Consider the following 15,797-nt stretch of genomic DNA (forward strand, 5'->3'; position numbering starts at 1 on the left):
CACCCAAGTAACCCCAGCTGGGTGCTCCTTGGCACCTAGCAAGCTATAGGGTAGGGTCCCTGCCTTGTCCCTGGGAGCTGCCCTTGGCCGATGCCATCTCTCCCGGGAGGTGTCGTGCACAGCTCCAGCCAGGGCAGAGATCTGGACCAAACGTCCCCAGTGGTGCTCGGGATGGGGACTTTGCTCTGCTGGTGACCGTGTGCCTGAGTCATGTCTTGCTGTGGCCGAGCACACCGCGCCAGTGTGGCTGCTTTTGCAGGTGCTCTATCCTGCTGGTGGCTCCGGCCACGCTCACCAGCAGACGGGAGGGTTAATCTGCTGCCACTGAGCATCCCTGCCCAGTGCTCAGGTGGAAAAATGCTCCAGGGATGGTTTCCATCACCTACCACCCCCTGCCCATTCCCTGGGGGCAAAGTAGCCCTTGCCATACCTGAGACCAACTCCAAAAAGAGGTGGTGCGTGCTCTTGCCAGTTGGAGACAAGGACATCTCCCCACATGGGAGCCAGCAGTGCCGGTACCTGTCAGTGCCGAGGCTGCCCCAGGCCCCCTCCATGGAACCATGGCTCTCCCCGAATTCTCCCATCCCTGAAGCACCTCCGTGCCACCCAGGCCGGGGAGCCTGGGAGTGCCAGTGGTGCCTGGCAGTGACACTGAGCTGTGGGCACGTCCGTGGGCCACCAGCCTCACACTTCCCTTATCCCATTGCTTTTGGGGTTGAGCCCCACGGTGCCCCCAAATCCCAGTTTAGGGCAGATGGAGGCTCTCTTTGAATTGCCTGGGCTGCTTTTTTTCCTTGGGGAAGCAACCCAGCGTTCAGAGAGCAAGAGATCCTTTAGGCAACTGCCATTGGCAGCAGAGCCAGTAAATGAAAGAGAGAGAACAAGGCTCGGGGACCCCAAAACAAGCCCAGAGCGGTGGCCCTGCGGGAGCAGCGCTGGCTGGGGCGCGCGGGTGGGCTGCCTGGGTGGAGGTGACCTGCTCGAGAGCAGTGAGGGGAAGCACGAGGCCGGGCTGCTGTATCCTGAGAGCTCGCTGGGTTCAATTCACTAAGAGTCTCGGAAAAGCCATTTTTCAATATTTTTTTTTTATTTTTTTTTTTTTCCTTTGCTTCCAAAAAACAGCAGCACCGAGGGGGTTCAGGCTGCTGGGACAGAGCACACTAGTCGCACTGCCATTTTTCACTTGCCAACCTTCTAGAAAATACTGCACTGGGTCCTTGGGCAGAGTCTGTGGGACTGTGAGCAAAGCATGCTGCCCTGTGGGGGTAAACAGCCTCATGGTAAAGAGCCGTTTGACATTGTAAGACTTTTCCACAGGAGGAAACGTCAGAGCACTAGTATCTGGTACATTGCTAGAAGGTAGGCAAGTGGAAAGATTTATTTGTTAAAACAAACAAACAAAAATAATGGTTTTTGGGATCACAGTTTTGCCATGGCTATTTCCTGAGATGCCATGGAAGAAAAAGACATTTCATTCCATTCATCTTGCTTTCCTTTCCGTTTGTGCATGTCCGCAAAAGAGAGAACTGAGAAGGAGGAGCAAATGTATCCCCGAGCATGCTCTACGCACCAGCGGGATACATTTTGGTTACCCCCGTGCGGTAGCAGAGCCAGACCTGGTCACTCCGTCCCCCGTCGGAAAGGTCACACTCATTGGCACGAAAGCAATTGGGGAGGAATCGTTCTCAGCGCCCGCCGCAGAGCGCGGCTGGTCCCCACGGCTCGCTGCCCCCGCACCATGGCGGCTGGTGCTCCCAGCCTGCGCTAACCAGGTCCGACTCGCTAACACCAATGGCTACATTTTTCAGTTCTGTTTCTCTTTGAGTTCATCCCAACCCCGATGACATCATAGCGCTAACGCTTTGCCTCCTCCCTTTCTTTTCCTTTACTTTTTTTCCTTTTCTTTTTCTTCCAGTTTCCTTTTATTTTTCAACCTGTTTTACTTTGGAAAAAAAAAACCAACAACAAATGAACAAAAAAACAACCACACAACCACCAACAACAACCACGTTCGGCTTTGCACAACTGCATCATTTAAATTTTTGAATACATTTTTTTTTTTTTACAGAATATTCATACAATGACTTCTCTTTCAGTGCAGTCCTCTCTCTCTCTTGTGGCACTAGGATTCAGCCTCAGAAAAGGCCCTGAGCAATTATTTTTATTTTTTTAGTGGTAGGTGCAGCATCTCACCTCTCGGTCTAGCCAGGCTAGCAGTGGAAGCGAGGGGCAGGGCGCCAGGCAGAGCATCCCCAGGAAGCGAGGTCAGCTGTGCCGGCCTGGCCTCAGACACCCAGGAGAGCAGGGCTAAGTCCCGGAGGGGTTTCCAGCGCTCCAGACGCAAGGCCAGCCCCGTAGCTGTAGCAGTGTGGCGGCCGTGCTGTAGCCATGGGTCAACGGAGGCCCTTGGAGGACTGGGAGTGACAGGACACCTCCAGTAGCTTTCTCACCTAAATGAAGGACATGACACGGGGCAGTATTCAAATAGATTTAGCGTTTCCAACAACACACTAGAGATCTAATCACTTATACATATTCATTTTAGGATAGAAAAAGTGGTAGAGCAGAACCTGACCCTAAAAAGAAAGCCACTTTTAGGTCCATCACCTCCACCCTGGCCTCCAGCTTCAAGAGACGTAGGTCCTCCAAGGATACGGTAAGAGGAAGAAGAACAATTCTGCCCTCTCTCTTTCTCTCTCTTTCTCTCTTCTGCCATCCCATCGACTGCCACACACCCATCCCGAAGCTGCCAGTGTACATGCATAGCTCATGTTCGTCACCAGTCAGTCAGTGAGTCAGTGAGTCAGTCATCCCGTGTACCTGAAAGGATGCTGGGATCCTGGAGGGCAGGCAGGAGGTGGCTTGGAGTCCTGTGATGAGTTGGGAGATGCAACCGAGTTTTTGTTTTGTTTTTTGTTTTCTTTTTGCCTGGATGATTTCTGATGTTCCTCTCTGTGCTTCGCTCACCTTACTGGTGCTGACCTCTTGAAAGCGATGACATTTTTTTTTCTTTTTCTTTTTCTTTTTTTTTTTATTCTGTTCCTGAGTGTTCCTGTACCTGTTTGTCATTGTATGCCTAAAAACGATCACCCCGATTTAATTTGGGCACCGTGTCACCTCACCGAGAGCCATGCGTGTCACATTCTCTACATGTGATTTTTGTTTGTGACGATTAGCATTCGGGACGTAGTCCTCGGCACAGGAGTGACAGCTGTCTCTGGTTATCGTCAGCAGTAATGCAGCTCTAGAAAAGAGACACAAAGGCTTGAAAGAGGAGGTTGTTAAAGACCCAACCTTGGTTCAAACTTGTGCTTTCCGCCTTGGAGTAAAACTGCTCTCACGTAACCAGAGAACATTGCCAAATTGCTGCCTCTAAAGCCAGCTGTTTCCAAATGTGCAAACGTGTCTGCTCGTGCTGGAGCTTCAGACACTCTTCAGCGTCAGGTTGGGCTGTTGGTCTGTCGGACTGAGCCGGTGTCCCTCTGCATGTTGCCGTCTGTTGTATGACTCTGCACTGTGGCTACTCTGTTGTCTCGTGTGGCAGCGGCCGCTGCATTTTGCTGCCCGACCTCCCGGCGCGATGGGCTTGCCGAAATCGCCTCCCCAGGGCGACCGGCGGGTTTCTGCCCAGGGTTGCTCAGAACAGGCTCCCGGCCAGGCTGCCCGAGGCGTGAGGCACAACGGGGACGGGGGGACGGTGGCAGCGCGGGGAGATGTGGCCCCCTGTGGTGGGGTGGCCCGTCCCTGGCAGCAGGTTTGGGGCGCCTCGGGGAGCAGCATGCAATATCGCAGGGGGTCTCGGGGCCACGGCTCTGTATGGAAAACGGAGGCAGCTGCCTTTGATGCCAATGCAGGCTCCATCCCAAGAAGCTCCTGGAGCACCCCTGGGAATCAGCCCTGGGGACAACTGAGCCTTCCGCCAGGCTCAGCTGCCACCATCTCACACAAAGTGCTCCTCTCCCTGTCACCTCACCAAGGCAGGCGTGGCGGGGGGACCCATGGTCTCCCCACTCATCCCCCATACCCCACTGGGAAGACGGGCATCCCTGTCATCTCCTGCACTGCCGCCGTGCTCCCTGGGTGACACCTTGCCCCAGTGATGCCTTCATGTCTGAAGTCCCCCCTCCCAACTGCTGCACCCCCCGAGCAGCTCTGCAGGAAGGTTGCAGGTTGTGTCTTGGTGGCCTGAGCCCTGGGCCAGGGGAGAGGAGACAGAGATGGGGTGGGTGGTGCAGGGAAGGGAACGTGGGAAGAGTGAGGAGGAGGAGGGACAAGTGGGATGCACAGAAAAAAGGGAAGTAAAAATTGCAGAAAGATCTTCTGGGGGGACCCTCAGCATGTCCTGAGTGGACCCCTGCATTTTGTTGTGTGTGAACCCCTCCATGGTTAGGAAACCAAGGGATCCTGTCCTGGGAGAGAGCAGGAGCATCACGGTGCAGTGGGCACCTGGAGGGACCGGTGCCCACAGTGGCCACAGGAGAAGGGGATAACCTGAGAACAATGGGACAGCTGGCCTGTGGCACCCCTGGTATCCCCCCACATCGCTCCCTCTTCGGGGAAGCATCCTGGGCCTGATCCTGCTCTGTGGTGTGGCATCCACCCTACACCACACCACTGCACAGCGTGCTCTGCCCCGGGGTAGGAGCACCCCAATGCCCAGAGCTGACCAGGTCCAGGGGCCACCTGCACCAGAGGTCCCATGGGCAAGTGGTGGAGCTGTGCTTTCCCCTTCCCTCACCTGGTAGGCACCAGCGCGGCATGGGACTCCCCATGCCATGACCTTCTTGGCACATTGCTGACAGGCGAGTTGTGGAAGGAGATGACCCCACTCATCCCAGAAGATGGCCCCAGCTCTGGAGGCAGCCACATCTGTGAGGCAGCTATGGGCAACAATGCTCCACTGCCTGGGAGCATATTGCAGTCTTCTGCCTCCCATGGGGTGATGTGGTCAGGGTCCTAGGACATGTTCCCCTTGGAATCAGGCTAGCTGGGTCAAGAACAGGCTAGTGGGGCCAATATCCAAGCCAACATGGCCAAGACGGAAGCTAGCAGGTCCAAGGTCTGGCTGTTGCAGGAGGTCCGTGGTGGAGCGAGCTTTGTCGTGATGTTGGGCAGACCTGCTGGTTGCTCTGCAGGGTGAGTGGCCAGCAGGAGGGTGCTGCCACCAGCTCATGTCACAGCCTGCCATTTGGTGCCCTCCATTTCCTTGCAGCAGCCCTGGTTCAGAGACCCCAGTGCCCTCCTGCTGTGGAAGGCCCCATGAGTACGTAGCATGCTGGGACACGTTGCCTGGGGTCCTTGTAAAGATGAGAAAGCAGCGAGGCGCTCTGTTTCATGATGCTCAGCAGAGCCGCAGGCCCACACCAGGTCTCAGATGGGGCAAGGCTTGAGAGCCCATGGGGCTGGAAGGCCAGGCTGACCCCAGCCCCATGGGCTCTCCTGGCTAGCGAGTGAAAGACGCAAACCTGGTGGCCTTGCTTCTTTCCTTTTCGTTGTCGGGAGTTTTAAAAATGGATTCTGCTCTGCAGCCCTGCAGAATGGTCCCTCAGGAGTGCCAGAGAGACAGGCTGGCACCATGGAGCCAAGACAGCCCTGGGAAGCTACCACCCCACTCTGAACGTCCTAGCGCCCACCATCACCCGAGCTGCACAGCCTCTCCGCGGCACATCATCCCCACCGCCCCAGGAGGAGATGCATGTGTTCCCCATAGGCAGCTCCTGCAACTCGAATAGCACTCGCAGAGCTGACGTACTGCCATCCATCGCAGCCACCCACGATACTGCAACCCCACAGAAGCCATGTGAGACGCATAAACCACACAGACACCTTCCGAGCCGGCACATTTCGTACAGACACTTAACGAGGTGCACAGGTCCCTTAGCCCCCCCACTGCAGACGTCATCAGCCCCCACAGAGTCACACCACCAGCCCGCGGACATCCCCCCCAGGCACAGCATGACACACGTCCCACGTCACCGCCAAGCGAGGGCCCGGCACTGCCAGGCGATGCTCGCCCTGCAGCCATGGGGATGGTGCCAGAGCTGGTCGAGAACTGAGGGGATTCATGGAAAAGGTCACCTTTTCAGTGAAGGATCAGCCGCCCCAAAGTCAAATGCTTCTTGGCTGAAAAAGAACCTAGTTTTTGACCCAAAAGAACCAAAAATAGGTCAAAGGCAACTATTTTTTTTTTTAAGGAAAGTTGACATTTTCTACAGCAAGATTGCATTTAGCTAGAATCCTAATTTTTAATTGAAAAAAAAAACAACAAACCCAAACCCCAGAATTCTTCCAGAAAATCTTCCACCAGTCAGGGACTACCATTGAGCCCAGATTAGTTTGAAGTCATTTTTAAAGACATATTAAGTTCTTGTCTATATTTTCTTCCTGGTTGTCATTTAAAGTTTTTGGTGCCTTCACTTCACTTCCATACCTTAACATGTTTGAGTCTCTTCTACGGTTAATATTGATTAATTTCTTGGCTTTATAATGTTTAGTTTGGGGATAATTGCACCATCCCTGTAACATAATTTACCCTAAATTACTGATATGTGCTTCTAGCATTAGTTCTACTTTACCATAGTTTTGATATGACAGTTTTCTTGCTTTTTTTCTTTTCCTTTTTTTTTTATTTTTATTATTAAAAATTGCATGCATGAACTCTACACAAAAAAAAAAGTAAATGAGAATGTTACCCTGTGATAACTCTGTGATTGGAGGAGATATGCTTTCAAATCAAAAGCTATGCTCTTGTATTTTAATTTTTCTGGCCAGATTCCCCACTTCGCTTGGTTATTTTCGCATTTGCCACCCCTAGAGCTGTGCGGAGAGGCCAGAACGCCCCAGCCTGCCCTGCTAGACCTCCAGCTTTCCACCGCAGCAGCCACACATACACGTGCACCAAGGCACACGCGCACACGCATACACACACACACACACACACACATACGCACACACCACTTTTTCCCCCCCATTTGCATCAGGCAGGATATTTAACAAAGGACCTTTATTCCGCCCTCTTCTCTTTTGTATCTGAAGTCTTTTCCACCAGTGAGTCACCCAGCCTCTCCCCTTTCCCAGTCGCCTCTCCTCCCTGTGGGAATCAAGCCCCATCCCGCGAGCGCACACCTTCAGCCATTTTGCTATGGAAAGATTGCATGTAGCTGGCATCCTAATTTTTTTTGCAAGGAGGGGGTGGCTGCACACGTTTTTGGGAGAGAGGGGTGGTTTTTTTGCATAGCCACAAAAAGCTCCCCCCAGAGCGGCAGAGTGACTGCAGGGTCACCTCGGCCGTTCTCTGTGCAAACAGGCACGGCCAAGGTGTTGCCGCTTAGCAAAGCAAGGAATTTCTCAGAGCCTCCGCTTTAGCATTAATAGTCCCCTGAATGAAAGAATGATCCTATGAGATACTCCCTGGGTGTCAACACGTCCCCAGCACGTGTACCGGAGAGACGGGAGCATGCCGGCTCCCGCCCCTGCCCCAGCAGCTCCCCGCTGAGGGGTCCTGGTGAAGCACAAAACTGGGCAGAGCAGGGCAGTCCCGAGGACCCCACGCAATGCCTGGGGGGACCCCAGGCCTCCCTGTGGCAGGAGGCAGGGTGTAGAGCCACGCAGGGTAGCCACAGTGTCAGAGCCTCCAGCAGCACCGCCAGGGCCACGGTCACCACTGACCAACACAAGACGGGCAAAACCCCGTCCCTGAGGAGCCCCCCGGGAGCCCAGCACAACGGCAGCCCCGCGGGGTGGCATGGTGTAAGGGCCAGGTAAACGTCACTGGACAGGGTCTGCGCTGCAGCACACAAGACCCACCGAGACCCTTTCCTGCCCCGGCACCGATGCAGATCCTCAGAGAGAAGCGCAAGATGCTCCGTGCCACCCGCTCTCGCAGCAAGGCTGGACAGGGCTTCCAGTTCAGGGTTTGGAGTTAGGAGAGTGGAACTGGCAGAGCAAGGGAGTAGGGAAGGAGGAAGGGAGAAAATCATTGCCCAGTTGTAAATCCCTGCCTGGGTAGGACAGACCTTTTTTCTTGCCTGTTGAAGAGTATTTCTGCTCTCCCTGTTTGCTTGCCAGTGGGACTACAGCTGGGGAGGTCTCTCCCAGGGAGCGTTTGCCAAGCCCCCCAGTCCGCAGGGAACGCAGAACCCCAAATTCAGGCCACATCTCCAACACAGGCTGTATTTTCACATTAGCAATTGACGCTACAGTTTATTGCAAGACAACCACACCGCACGTCCCCTCACCTGCATGAAAGGACAGTCAAAGCAGTGTCATTCAAGCAAGGAGGTGAAACGCCCTGGCCTCAAAGCACAGCTTGATCTGGCACCAGAGATGCCGAAACCCAGCCAGACCCTCCAAACACAGGTTCAGCCGTGGGCTGGGCTGATGAGTCACAGGCTTTGTTTTGTAGCTCTCCCAGAGCAGAGAGGGGCTCGCTCAGCAGGCGACACGGCTGCCATGCTCTGCGAAAGCTGTGCCGCGCTCCTGGGTGTCCTCCCTGTCCAACTGTAGGGTGCTTGGAGAGCGTCTGCAACGACCTCTGCACAAGCTTGGATTGCATTGGGAAGGGGACCTCAGCCAGCAGCAGGTTTTGGGCCGTTGCATCGCCCCAAGAGATATCCTGTAGGGACACATGAGATGTAAGTAGAGGTGGGGGCAAATGCCAGAACTGCCTAACACTTCTTTCTCCTTGTCTGTGTATTTGTGTGTTGCAGCAATATCACCCCACCGACATCACCGGCCAGCTCAACCTCTCCGACCCCTCAGTCAGCACTGTGGTGTGACCTTCTCCCCGAGGGCCATCAGTCCTTGCCCAACACAGTAGGAAGGCACAGCCAGGACTGCCTTTCAAGGGACACTGATGGGTTCTTCTGGGTGAGATGGGAGGAAAGCATCCTTCATCCGTACACAGTGACTTCATTGTATATCTCCCTCCCTTCCTAGGCCTGCTGCCATGCTCGTGCCCCAGAATGCACGGCAGAACCAGGACACGGTTTGGACTTCACTGTACAGAGATAATTGCTTCCAACAGTGCTGTTGATATTCAGTATTGCCACTGACTGGCTATGTGCAAGGGGAAAGGACTTTGAAAGGCACATGGTGCCTGCTCTCCCACTGTAACAGGGAAGAGCTGGTGCCACACCACAAACCTGTGCTTCACTTTGCAGGCTTCAGGCTTCTCAGCACGTGCACAGCCCCTCAGATGTGTGCTCCACGTCTCCCACCACCCCAGAGGGCTTCAGTGCGATGTGCTTGTGGTCCTGAGCAACTGGAACAGCCGGCGCAGTTCAGCGGGTTGGGCACATGCACCTGCTGTGCCCAGTGACCCCCACCTCTGCAGCAGGAGCTGAAAGATGTGTGTTCCACACCTTGCAGGGGATGGACCCCCCTGCTCCTCCCTCCCATCAGCTCGTGGCTATGACTTGGCTCCTGTATGTGGTCTGTTTGCAGCAGGAGTTCTCCCAGACCTGCAGCCCACATTCCTGTGCTAAACGTGGTACTACGGAGCTCATAACATGCTGTCAGCCAAGATCCTGACTCCCAGCATCTCCTGCACAGAAGACATCCCCAGGACCTGGCCATGGCCAGCATGTAGCTCTCACACCATGGATCTCCTGGCCAGGAATATCTCCACAGGGAATGGCTCTGGATGGTTGCATTGACCTTTAGCCAAGCTCCACACTGCCTCAGCAACAGCAATGCAAGGAGAGATGGTGCTGGCCGGTCGTGGCTGGCTGTGGGCTGTGGTGTCTGCAGCAGCCACCCAGCCTGCCTGCACTGCCAGGGCACCACAGCGGGCACTGGCAGCTTCCCTGCCACACACACTGCAGTTCAAGCTTGCCAGCAGCTCCCGCGGCAGCTCTGAAGTCCCAGCTTATGTGGCTGCATCTGCCTGACCCTGGAGACATGGAAACTGGATCCCAGTTGAGGAGAAGGGAACCCAACAAGACAGGCTGACACCATTCCTCCCCACACCTTCCTCCCCTCAAGCATACGTGCCCATGTGCCAGCATCCCTAAGCACCCTCCCCATGGGCGCTGCAAGTGGGTACGGAGACACCAGCATTGGGGAAGCATCTGGCACCAGCCAGGCTGGTGATGAGCAGCTATAGCACGTGCACGGGTAACATTGCATCCTGCCTCCTGCAAAGGTGAAAACGCCGCCTGCAACGTGGTACCAAGCCCCAGCAGCACGAACTGCCTTCTTGCCCCAGCCGAGAAGATGTGGCTTCCCCCTGAGGGCAGATAGCCTTTGCAGGCAGGAATTTCAGATGGCAGCTGAGGTCTGTGAGCATCATTCCACTGACTGAAGTGGCTCCATCAAGTTCATCTCACTCCAGCTGAGAAATTGGACCCATTCTACTTTATACGTCAATGTAACATTAATATCAAGTTTTTGCAAGAGCTCAGTAAAGTCTAGACTGGATCATGAAGTGGTTCATTCCAGTGCCGTGTGCCTCTTTCCGTCTCTGCCTTCTGGCAAAGCTGGCAGGGAGCCCCATGCTGAATCAGAGCCTCACCCAGCACTGCTGCAGGGCTTGCAAACAGTAAAAGGTGGAGAGATGGGGAGGGACCAAGAGGCCAGGCCAGGAGCTGCAGGGAAGACCCAGATGGAAGGGGCATCACCATTCTGGGATGCCAGGCTGATGGGCAGCCTAAACAACCAGTGTGGGGCTACAGGCCTTGCAGCAGGGGTGCAGGGACAGTCTGAAATTGTTCAAATGCCAGCATGATGCCAGCTGGCTCTCACCCACCTCCATCCAGGGGAAAACGGTCCCCTGCCACTGCTGTGTTCCCCAGCTCCTGGGAGCCGTGGGGCACTGCCAGTGGGGCTGGCCTTTGGAAGCAGAGGGCTGACTGCAGGGATGAAGGCATCTAGGGAAGTCCCTGCACATCAGTCCATCCATAGGGAGGTGACCGAGGGATTTGCAAACCAGAGAGGCAGCTCTCCTGGGCTGAACTGAAGTGGCACCCTTCTCAGTCACAGCATGGTCCCCATGTGCTGAGACCACCAGCCCAACATCCACTGGCGTCTCAGCCTCAGGACAACCTGGGAGGAGGAGCAGGGCTCAGGTGCCCGTGCAGGATGACAGGTGAGGCCCTGGCTCCAAATGGGAAGCCCAGGCCTTCTTGGGAAGCACTGAGCGCTGTTACTAGAGAGGGTCTGGCAGAACTGGGATTGCTCCTGGGAAAGGCGCTGTGCAGGGGCTGATCCTGGCAGAGGTCCTGCCACCACCCTGGTTGCAGGGCTGGTAGCACTGGAGGAGCTGCTGCTCTCGCCAGCATCCCACAGCCCTCGCCGGGGACAGGCGCTGCAGGAAGAGCTGTGTGGCAATTGAATGGTTTCTCTCTTGAAAGTCAAAATGAGAGCAAGCCACAACGGAACTGACATTTGGTTTATTTTCTGTATGATTTATGTAACCCTTGCCAAAAGATGCATCGACCCCCACTGCATCCCTGGCTTGTCCCACAGCTCTTTAATGGGCAAGAGACTGAGCCAACAGAGGGAGGCGGGTGGCCACAGTCATCTCGTCGGGGCTCTTAGCACCTTGCAATGGGTAAGAGCTCAGGCTGGAAAGGGTTGTTGCTCCTCCTTGAGAGACACTTTTGTCACCCCAGCTTGTGCTTTCCCCTGGAGCACAACTCCAGCTTCTTCTAGGCCACCTCCCAGTACACTCACTAAGCATTTCCATGCAATGCAGAGGAGAAGTGTTTCCAGAGGGAAGGGCAGGAGGCAGCAGGGTGGGGGGATGCGGGGGCAGCCCCAGCCCCTTCTGGTAGGTGATGGGAGGGGAGGCAGCAGCCAAGGTTGCAGACTTTGTGCTGCAAACCTACATGGGCTTTTTTGTCACGGAGCTAACCCTAGACTTTGGCCTTGGATGAGCTTTAGCCTAGGAAAAAGCTATTAGGGGAGGAACCACTGTGCATCCTCACGCATCCTTTGGCAGCCCCTTTGCCAAATGACATCAGTGGGAGCTCAGGGCTTTGCCTTTTTCCAACCTTCACCCTAAACCTCAGCCTCACCCTAGATCTTGGTTGTTGACTGAGCCTCCTCAGCACCAGCAGCCATGCCTCAACAAAAAAAAAAAAAAACAACCAAAAAAAACCAACCAACAAAAAACTATCAAAAGAAGTATTTTGCAACTTGTCCTGTCCTTGGGCAGTACACGGAGGGGTCTGGAGCTTTCTGAAAGTTCCATGGAGGTTCCGGAGTGCCCCCAAAACACCCAGAGATCTTCAGGTGCACCAAAAGGCACATGGAGAGCTCTGGAGCACACCAAAAGGCAAACCAGTGCCTGTCAGGACATAGAAAGCCAAACAGATGGCATTTGGATGCAAGAAAAGCAGAGCCAAGGGGTCTCGAGGGCACGGAAAGGCATGCTGAGGCTGCTGGGGTCACTGAATGGCAGATTGGGAGTGCTGGGGGCACCAAAGGTGCAAGGGGGGTTTTGGGGCAAACGGAAGGGCACACAGAGGCTCCTGGGCTGCTCCAAAAGGCAAACGGAGACTTCTGCACTGCACTGAAAGGCACCCAGAGGAATATGGTGTGTCCTGAGATGCACAGTGGCTCTCAGGAAGCACCAAAAGGCACATGGAGACATATGGTGATGCATCCTGAAATGCACACTGAGGGCCCCGGACCATGGGGCAGGACAGGGTGAGCTGGAGGAGAACAGTCACCCACCCATCCCCAGGAAGGTCTGAGCCTCCTGTAACATGGAGAGCATCTGTGGTCAGACCGTGCCCTGCAGCAGGTCTGAGCTGGAGGCTGCTCCCCCCCGCAGCAGGGCAGACGGAGCTTGGCATCATCTCGGGGGGCTCCGGGAGGAGGAAGAAAAGTGATTTCCAGGAACAGAGCATCCTCTCGCTGGTCCACAGGGAAATGTTTGCAACAGGGGGATGCAGACAGCTGAAGGGCATGAACCAAAGGCTGCCCAGGGCTAAAGCCTGGTCACCCTGCCTCAGTAGCCCCTGCAGATGCGGGGTCTCCTCCAGAAGTGGGATTCCCTGCTCAGGTTGTGGTAAATCACTATGATGGAGCCCATGAAGGTGCAGAAGAAGATGCTGGCCATGAAGGAGAACGGTCCAATGATCAAGAAAGCGACATAGTGCTTGGCAGACAGTGAGGTCTCCTGACATTGACTGAAGGACTCATTCCCAAAGGCCATGATCGGATAGTTGTTCAGCTGCTCTGGGACTCTGCAGAGGAGCAAAGTCTTCTCTGGAAGAGAAAAGCAGTTCTGATGGGCACACCTGGCAGCTGGGACAAGGCTGGTGTCAAGGACAGAGGGGATTGCAGGTCTATGTGGGACAGCCAGGACCAGGGCAGGAGGTCGGGGGTCAGGTTCACCCAGGGCAGGGTATAAACAAGAGGAGTAGTGAGGGTTCAGGGCTCATCTGTGTCCTGCACCCCAGGGAGTGGAACGGCATGGGGAGGTGGGCACAGTGCCGGAAGAGGCACTGGAAAATGGGTTTGGGGCAGGACAGTGAATGGGACAGGTAAGGTGGTGTGGGCCTGGTTCCCAGGGAACAGATGTGGGGAGCAGTGAGCAGCCAGCCTGGAGCTGCCACAGAAGGTCCCAGCCAGCACAGGTGACAGGCGTGCACCCAAGCTGGAGGCAAGCAGGAGCGGGTGGCAGAGGATGGAGAGATCTTGTCTCTCACTGAGGTTCATGGGGGAAGAAATGCAGGATCAGACCCATGTTCATGAGGCACTGGGGAAGGGGCTGAAGGCTCTGAGTCCTGGCTGGGTCAGCAGTGATGCCCACCCTGATACACAGGCTATTCTTGCCCCCTCAGGTTCCCAGTGCCCAGCACGCCTTGCCCTCAATGTGGCAGGACCGGTGCCACTGCTGGGGACAGCCCAGGGAGTCCATCGCTGGGACATCACCCAGCCCTCCTCTCCAGGTAATGCCTGCAGGTGACCAAGCATGGGCACCTGGTACCAGACCCGGAGATGCATCCACCCAAGTAGATACAGGAGCTGCCATGGCCTGAGGACAGGTCCTGGGGAACCTTGCCGTACCCCCATGGGCACTGACCACGCAAACCTTTGGCTGGCTGGCAGCCAGGGTGCTGGCTCCTGCCTCAGCCCCGACAGGGTGACCAGCTGGTGGGGAGTGGGTGGGGGGCTTTAGGACACGGTCCTCCGGACACTCACCTTGCACTTTTTCCCTGTTGTGGCTGAGCCAGCGCCAGAGGGGCAGGATGCCGCAGCTGCACACCCAGGGGTTGTCCTGCAGGAAGAGGGCTCGGAGCTGGGGCAGGACACGCAGCACCCTAGGCTCCAGCTCTCCCAGCCTGTTGCTGCCCAGGTTGAGTGTGGCCAGGCTGGTGAGGGGCAGGAAGGTTTCAGGGGTCAGAACGGTTAAGTAGTTGTTGCTGAGATCCAGCTCCTGCAGCGCCCCGAGCCCCACCAGCGCCTGGTTGTGGATCAGCTGCAGGCGGTTGTGGGGCAGGCTGAGCACCAGCAGCCGTGGCAGGGGAGGGAAGGACTGCGGCCCCAGCACGGTGATGAAGTTGTAGCCAAGCCACAGGGTGCTGGTGTTGGTCGACAGGCTCTGCGGCACCTCTCGGAGGGCATGCCCGCTGCAGTCTGCCTCCCCCGGGGAGCAGCGGCAGGCGGCGGGGCAGGCTGGTGAGGGCAGCGGGCGCAGGAGAAGCAGGCAGGCCAGCATGGTGCTGGGACCTCTCCAGCACCCCATGGCTGCCCACTGAGGTGGCGAGGGCTCCCCAACCTCCGGTGCTGGGACTCCCCCACGGACAGGATCCCTAGTGCCCGTCGCCTCGCCCACCCACCGGTCCAGGCCTGGCAGCCTCGGCTGAGCCTGGTGGTGCTGAGTGAAGGTGCTGGGCAGTGCCTGGCTGCAAGGGGAGAGGGTGGACGTGCTGAGCTCCCTGCAGCCCTGCGCATTCCCCTGCTCGCCGCCACCTTCCGTCTGCAAACCCGGATCGGGCTGCGCTCCTGGCCCCGGTTTTCCTTGGGGTGGAGCTGCACTTTTTTCAGCAAATATTTTTGCAGTGATGCCTGCCCTGGCAAGGTGCGGAGCCGTGCCCTCGGCCCTCCCTCTGCCAGGCACTGCTCCAGTCAGGTAAGCAGCCAGCTTTGCATGGCCTGCGATTAACCGCTTGTGTGTGCTGCAGGCTGGAGAGCTGGAAAAAAGCAAAATCCGACCCATCTCTTGGCCTCCAGCCTCCCCACAGGGCATCCCCCAGGGGTGTGCTGCCTCACCAGCCATCTACAGAGTGGGGTGTGGAGCCAGGACCCCCATAGCTGCCTGAGGTGGGACAAAGCTTAAATCATATCATCGGCAGGTCTAACCTCATCGTCTCTGCGGGCCCACCATGCCTGGAGGTCCTGGATGGGGAGCCCTGCTGGGAGCCATGGGCCACCCAGCCCTTGGCTGGGCTCTGTTTGCTCCTGGAAGGAGACAAAAAGCCGTGCCAAAAAGAAGGAGGGTTGGGATGTGAATCCTGAGGACCACCCTCCTCCTGCCCAGCAGGATCACACAGCTGTGTCCACACCAGGGGACACCCAGGAACCCCCACATGAGAAGGCATGAGGAAGGTGAGCTTGCTGGACTGTAGCTACCCAAAGCTTGTTTACCCTCCCCCCAGCACGGCAGTGCAGGCTAGAGAGGGCTCAAAGTCTACCTCCGTGCTGTTTATACCTGCTCCAGTTTCAAAGCTGCCTGATGCCCCACAGCAGAAGGCGGTAGAGGAGAGGTGTCACCTCCCAGCACCCACCATCCCTCACAGAGCTCAGCACGGCTGGCAGCACCTCGTCCCCCTCACAGCCTGGGG

The 15,797-nt window shown here is 56.3% G+C and overlaps 2 protein-coding genes across 13 annotated transcripts in view; one reads left to right on the forward strand and one right to left on the reverse strand.

Moving 5' to 3' along the window:
• GRIN1 (glutamate ionotropic receptor NMDA type subunit 1) overlaps window positions 1–10,426 on the forward strand; it is a 40,205-nt gene extending 29,779 nt beyond the window's left edge. For 2 of the 12 annotated variants that reach the window (XM_037400685.1, XM_037400686.1), the window contains 2 exons: window positions 1,521–1,772; window positions 5,529–6,738. In XM_037400685.1, coding sequence (XP_037256582.1) covers window positions 1,521–1,772; window positions 5,529–5,732 — 456 coding nt within the window. In that variant the 3' untranslated portion in view covers window positions 5,733–6,738. Of the gene's footprint in view, window positions 1–1,317; window positions 1,360–1,520; window positions 1,773–2,545; window positions 2,657–5,528; window positions 6,739–8,708 lie in introns of those variants that run through there. The other 10 variants (XM_037400690.1, XM_037400689.1, XM_037400687.1 and 7 more) reach the window with 9 other exon arrangements.
• Window positions 10,427–10,523: 97 nt separating this feature from the next.
• On the reverse strand, window positions 10,524–15,328 carry LRRC26 (leucine rich repeat containing 26). Its single transcript, XM_037400698.1, has 2 exons — window positions 14,155–15,328; window positions 10,524–13,215 (listed from the first exon to the last, which is right to left on the reverse strand). The coding sequence occupies exons 1-2, from the start codon at window positions 15,230–15,232 to the stop codon at window positions 12,956–12,958; spliced, it is 1,338 nt and encodes a 445-aa protein (XP_037256595.1). The 5' UTR covers window positions 15,233–15,328; the 3' UTR covers window positions 10,524–12,955.
• Between the last annotated feature and the right edge of the window lie 469 nt (window positions 15,329–15,797).

This window comes from Falco rusticolus, chromosome 9 (assembly GCF_015220075.1).
Source record: "Falco rusticolus isolate bFalRus1 chromosome 9, bFalRus1.pri, whole genome shotgun sequence".
NCBI classification, from domain to species: Eukaryota; Metazoa; Chordata; class Aves; order Falconiformes; family Falconidae; genus Falco; species Falco rusticolus.